Source organism: Otolemur garnettii, unplaced genomic scaffold, assembly GCF_000181295.1.
Source record: "Otolemur garnettii isolate 467f Iridium unplaced genomic scaffold, OtoGar3 scaffold00078, whole genome shotgun sequence".
Lineage (NCBI taxonomy): Eukaryota > Metazoa > Chordata > Mammalia > Primates > Galagidae > Otolemur > Otolemur garnettii.
In genome coordinates, this window is record NW_003852473.1 from 3754371 (window position 1) to 3761182 (window position 6812).

General features: G+C 37.3%; 1 protein-coding gene across 1 annotated transcript in view; it reads left to right on the forward strand.

The window, feature by feature from the left end:
• TBL1XR1 (transducin beta like 1 X-linked receptor 1) overlaps positions 1 to 6812 on the forward strand; it is a 112494-nt gene that overhangs the window by 61542 nt on the left and 44140 nt on the right. Inside the window, exon 3 of the mRNA XM_023515766.1 lies at positions 3845 to 3947. Within this exon, the coding sequence (XP_023371534.1) occupies positions 3890 to 3947 (58 nt within the window). The 5' untranslated portion in view covers positions 3845 to 3889. The remainder of the gene's footprint in view (positions 1 to 3844; positions 3948 to 6812) is intronic.

Consider the following 6812-nt stretch of genomic DNA (forward strand, 5'->3'; position numbering starts at 1 on the left):
TAACTCTTCTACTTTGTGGGGTGGGTCATTTATATTGAACATTATGTAATCTAGGATCATAGTTGGGTCCTGGCTTGCTTCAGGAATAGACTCAGAAAAGAATACTTAGAGAGAGAGGCACCAGAAAAAAAAAAAAAGAAAGAAATATGTCTGTCTTGATTGAGGTGGAGAAAATCTAAAAGTATCACTGAATGTGTAGAGCAGGAAACCTGGGGTGATGACATCTCTGGAGTAGGTGTGCACCATGAGGTCATCCCAGTTTCGTGATACAGGACACACTAAGTTGAGTCCATGAGGCGTATCTGAATTGTCTCTGTAGTCCTATGTTTCTGTAACATTTGCTAAATTATTGCCTATATAGCTATGCAGTAAAATTATATTTCATAGTGAACATTAAAATGTCAAGTGTTCTTTTGAATATAACCATTTGGCTAACTATTAATTAAAACTATAATTTGGCATTTGATTTTGGCTACTTTATTATAGCTCAGGATTAAAGTAAATGATTGATTACCTATAACTGGAGTTTTAAATAAAAAGTACAAAAGCTTTTTCAGAGACTCAGGATAGGAAAACACAAAGATAGCTAATTTTTTTAGAACTCAGTGTTTTACTATGTAAATAGAATCAGGCAGGATATCTGTGAGTTTAGGAACTGTTATTTACTAGCTATAAGCTCCTTAGGGCAGGACTGATTTAGTTTACTGCCTAAAATACTCTTCCCCCAGGGAGGCATAGGGCAAAGGCTAGGTTGAATGTTTACTTTTGTTTGTGGCATAGCTTAAAAATAGTTGTTCTGAAAGATATCACAATGGAGGAGGTAAAGTGGTAAGTCTTGTGTAGGTGCTGAGATTTTGAGGTATCTGCTATCAAGTCTGCATATAGGGCAAGTAACACAGCTTAGCGGACTGACATTAGCTATACAAAGAAACCGGCCTCGTGGATGAGTTCTGCAAAGCCATATGAAGCCCACTGATGAAGTGGAGGTGTTTTCTCCAATTGTGCTCTTGGCATATGGGCTTTTAAGAAATGGACCTTAAGAAATGGACCTTTACAGTCTTCTCCCTTAAAATATATCTTTTTGATTACCAAAACCTGATAATAGCAGTATGATCAATTGAATCATCACGTTTCATAGCTGTTTGCTTATTCAGTATTTTTTGTTAGGACTTTAAAAAACACCCAAAATAAGTATTTATTGGAGGGATTTTTATATTCAATAATTTGTGTGTATATTTTTGGCCCTGGAAAGCATCAGGTGATACAGAAGCACCACTGTGATTTGGGACGGTGGTGTCTGCACTTATCAGAACCAAGCACTGTGAGAACCTTTGTATCTTAGATGCTTCCTCAGGGCCAGTGTTTGTCATCTGAGTCATGCTGAGTGACGACGTGTTTGGGGAGCGAGTAATCACCAGCCTGTCTCACTCCTGGTCTGCCTAGCCCATCCCTAAAAATAGTTGCTTATTGTTCCCCTTGGCACACGATTGGTCAAATTTTGATTTAATTTTTTATAATTTCATAAAGGATGGAGGTGGTAATTTTATTTTTCAGAGCATTCAGTTAAGCACGCTTTCAGAATCAGCAAGTACCTGCTACATGTGCTGAGCACAGGGCCGCAGTCCTGAAGTGGGGGCAGTACTGAGCAGGCTCCTCCCACACACTCCCCAGGTAGTGTCCTGCAGAGGGCAGCCAGAATGTCCAAGGACTGCCTTTACCTTTATCATCTCATTACACAGATATTGAACATTCAGTTTACATAAAATTAATGGTACTGCGTGAAGTGATTTTTTAGGCCGTACCTGTTTCTTTACATGGAGGTCATTGTTACTCTTCCTCTGTGGTTTCACCTGTAAGTAGATAGGAGTAGCTCTCCAGTTATCCACAGAGAAACCTGTGGGACTTTCCTTCAACCCTAAAGTGCAGTCAAATGCCATTGAGTCTGTTTATAAACATAGTAGAACCTCTGTAAGCTGAGCCCCCACAGGACTGTAAGGTCCACACACAGGTGGTCAGGAGGAAGAACTAGGCCTACTGCACTGATGGGTACTCATGGTGCAGGTCAGTCCGTGAAAAGTTAGGTCAGCTTGAGGTGGGAGGTGGGAGGTGGTCACTGCGGACGTTCTGCAGTATCTGGAGAATCCCAGCACTGCCCTTGCTCTGTGGGGCCAGCCTGACTTTTAGTCTTTTCCTGAATCACTGCAACTTCTCTGACTTGACTGCAGTCCGGTTTCCTCACAGTATATTCTTCATATCAGAAGCAAGGGAATGTTTTAAAAATGCAAGTCAGGTTTTCTCTTTGCTCTACAAAAAACTGTTAACAGGATTCATTTTCTCTTAGTGCTGTGCCTTCAAGGCCCCAGTAATATGGTTTGTACCAGCATCTCAGGCCTCCTGGGGCTCACCTCTGCTCACCCAGCCCTCTCCACTGACGCTCTCACGGGGCTGCACCTGCTCCCTGCCCTCTCCCCAGAGCACCCTGTTCTCAGATGCCCTCCACCCCCTTTGTCTAATATAAAAGATGCATTCCCAGACTGCTGAATTTGGTCAGGCCTGCTTCTGTGCATGTCCTGCAGAAAGCTATTACGTATTACCTCTGTGTCTATCTGTCTTCCTCTGGAGGGTAGGAGCTTGATGGGTACTTAGGGACCACTTTTCCCACAACTTAGAGTACTACCTATTTCTGTCACATCGAACCTACACAAATGCTTGTAAATTTATGATTTTTTAAATACTGTTTACTGTTAACTCTGTATCATAAAGAAATCCATGAAGTAACAGGATAATCAGCACAGGTCCACAGTGTTAGATAACCCTTTACTGAGTAGATGTTAGTATATCCTTTTTAAACAGGAATCAGCAAACTGTAAACTGTGGGCCAGATCCAACCCCCTATCCTTCTGTAAGAATCACAAGCAAAGAAAGGTTTTCATACTTTTAAATGTTTGAGAGAAAAATATTAAAAGATTAATAGTGAAACAATATCGTGAAATTCAAATTTTAGTTTCCACAAACAAAGTTTTATTGGAACATAGCTACCTTTGAATCTGTTTATATAATGTATGTTACTGCTTTTGCACCACAGGACAAGTTGAATTGTGTGACAGACTATACGGCTGATAACGCCGAAAATGTTTGCTGTCTAGCTCTTTATTATAGAAAAGTTCCCTGAGCCCTCCTGTAGAAACCTTCTGTGGTATGAGAACAAATGAGTATAATTAGCCGTATTTAAGTCATGTCTCAGTTTTCCTCCTTTTCCACTTCTGCAGGGAAAGTTTAATTATGTTGAATAAAGAATATCATGAGTGTTGGGAACTGTAGTCCAGCTTCTTTATCTCACACCTACTTAGAGCCTTTTGAGATTTGAGCGTTGTAGATTACATGTTGAAAAAACAGAGACTTCTGTTTTGCATGCAAAACCAGAGTGGAAGACTCACGCTTTTCCCCGATCCAATGGTCTAAAATGAGTATTTTCCTAAGAACTAATATTCTTGATTTTTAAAACTAAATGTTTTTTTTTACCAGTTAAGCAGAAAAAAGGAAATACCTTTTTGTGCTATTTGATATAATCATTTAAATATTGTGCCAAAGCCTTCTTAAAATTTTGATTCATTTTTGCTGCTATGTTACCTTGCAGAAAAATAGCACTGACCATGTTTTGGTTGTGTTGTGTAATAATTTTCTTAACTATTGGAAATAACTTTATTTGTTAGGGTTTATTATTAGGCAATATAGAACTTTCAGTTTACATCATTTAATAAAATCAAATGGTTTTAAAAATATTGTTTACATTTTGTTTAAAAATATTTTACTGAGAAAATAATTAACTTTGTTTTATTTTTAGGGTTATATCCTGTGTTGTGACCTCATGGTTTAAGTGGGAATAAAGATGAGTATAAGCAGTGATGAGGTCAACTTCTTGGTATATAGATACTTGCAAGAGTCAGGTGAGTACTTCTATAAAGTAAATAGGCCTCAAATTATTTTAATATCCTCAAAATAATCTTTTATGCATTTGAAATTTGTATCAGTCCAAACTGTTGAACTTTGTATGTTTCCTTAATGTCTGGACTGCCATTTTAAAGCTATGTTTTACTGCATGGTTTAACTCTCTGACTCTTTCAAATATGTTGGGATCATCTCAGGCAAATATTTGTAACAAACTGTTTGGCTTTTGCTGTTCAAAGACCATTCTTATAATTTGTTACAAGGTGAGGTTATTGCACATGTTTAGTTAGGAACATATAAACTCCTAGATACCAATAGTTTGAAAGGTATATCTAGAATCCTCAACTAAATGTTGTTGTTCCTAATGATAGTTAGCATTTCAAAAGGTAAATTAATAGTAATTTTTTCAGAATATTTTCATAAGTAGTATCTCAACTGATTAAGTGTATCCTTGACCTGAATTCTTAGTAATATATTGAGGGTGATTATAAATATAAATCATTGAAAGTCATTTGTAATACTAAACAGTGGTCATCCAAATTTTCTAGATAAAGAGGTGTAGTCATAAAATTGAAGCATTACTGCAAGGGAAAATGTGGGTGGATTAGGCAAAAAAAAAGTAGAAGAAAAATTTAGGCATGTGTGGGGTATAGGATGTGAATAGTTGGTTGCAATGGTTAAGTGCTGACTGCTAACATGAAATGAAATTATTGGGTGGTTGAAAATCACCCAAGATCTCAGGATCTAGAGATTGAATTTTAGAAATTGTACCATAAAGTTACTATCATATTTTAATAGTGAGGTGAAGTAAAGTATAAAAAAAAGTAATTTTCAAAATTGCATGTGAGGGATGACAGGGGGGATAGACTAGAGGTCTACTCTTGTAGGGCCCTGAGCCCTTGGTTGGTGGTGATCTGTGGCTGGCATCGGTGTTCCCCTTTCTTACATTCGTGGCCTTACATCTTAGATCCTGCTGTTCGCTGAGATGCTCCCAGCTGAACTCCAGTTCTGGGCCTTTCTCTTGGGTGGGTTTTCTCTTCCTCAATACCCTCATCTCTCTGGCGTGAACAGCTGAGAAGATGATGGACAACACAGGCGGGAAAGACAGAGAAATAATTAAAGTGACCAACCAATAGAGAATAATTGGTTAGGAAGATTTGAAATTCATAGACCTTGTTTTGTTAGTTTAAAATGGTAAACTGTTATTGAAGGCAGATATAAAAGGATTTCCAGAGAATGTTTCAAATAAGATAAAATGATTAATAAAATAAAAACTTCGTATCGTTACATAAGAATCATGTCAACCTGTATTTGGACATTGTATTTCGTACTTTGAATCAAAATGCAAAGAATTTGTTGGGTAAAAAAAAACCTGTGCTTTCTGCTTCTGAATTTGACCATCTTATAGGCCAGAGCTTTGAAGCTTTTGGACAGTGAAGCAAACGACATTGTAGAAGATCAGTAGATAGGAAATAGCGTGGTAAAGGCTTATGAGTTTATTGGAAAGGCAATTATTTAGGTTGAACTGTACAAAAATACTGTTTCTGAAAGTCTAGAAATGCTTGATAGCAGCTTGCCCTATGGCTCAGGCTGTGCTGGGGTGAAATAGGGTAAGACGTGGTGAGAGGAGTTGGTGAGCATGTAAATTGTCCTGTTTCAAAAGTTCACAGATCCGTATTTTATATTGCAACAAGAAAATATATTGAGTAAAAGGGGGCGGTAAAATAATACTCTGTGTTAATTTCTGAAAGCGTATCCAGTGATTAAATACTACCAAAAGTAAAGTTGCTTATGTTCTCAGGAAAAAAAAAAAAAAAAGAAGAAAACCTTGTTAATTCCATGTTTTGAGCTGTTTATGTTGCAATAAAAGTAAAACAAGAATTTTAAAAAACTTCGTATACTAGACTGATGTATCATATTAAGTCCTTTATAACTGTTTACTGTATTCTTAGGTGTGTTTTGTGTATTCTTTTAGAAAGTTTCATATTGTACTGGTGATGTTAAGTCACATCTAAAAATAAGAACACCAGTCCCTTGGTAAAAATTATAACTTCCCATTTACATTAGAATTTGTAGGGGAAATATCAGACTCAACTGATGACATTTTGGCTTAACAGCAGTTTTTCTAGCACTACAACTTGCCATAAACTTAAGAATTGCCTATGCCAGAGTTCTAAAGCTTGATGCTCTGACTACCTACATCAGAATCTCTTAGAGAACACTGAGGGGACCCAAGAATCTGCATTTTACAAATGCCCCAGGTGATTCCTAGTTTTAATAGAGTCTGAAAGCTACTAGTCTTTATTAATTATAGGAAAATTAGAACTTGACAAGAAAGTTGACAACAGGTATGTGGCATGTTCACAATGTCTTGAAAGAAAAGTTACAGTTAGTAAATACTCCAGATAAAGTAGAAAGCATGAAATGTCCACCCCCGGAAATGGGGAGTGGGCAAAGAGGAAGTATCTCTGAAGTAGGGGCACTTGTGTTTATGGACAAAGTTCAAGAGGGACGGATGATAAGGCATGTTTGTGTCAAAAGGATGCTTTGAGACTTTCATTTGAAATGGCTTTTAGAAATAGGCGGTAGGGGAGAGTTTATGAATTGTACGGTTCTGTGAACCCACCCTGAATCTCACCTGTAACAAGTGCATGTGGTGGCTTCACATTGGGCACCTGCCACATCCTTCAAAGGTTCTTTCTTGGTTCTGACCTCCAGCTATATATATAAATATGGCTGCTTTTGCAATAGATTGTGATTTGAAATCATATAGTATAATAAATTTCTAGGTTGTTTTGGGATTTAGCATTTTTATCACTGTAACCTTCAGAGGATACTTGTTGAGAATTAGTTTGAATTGTTAA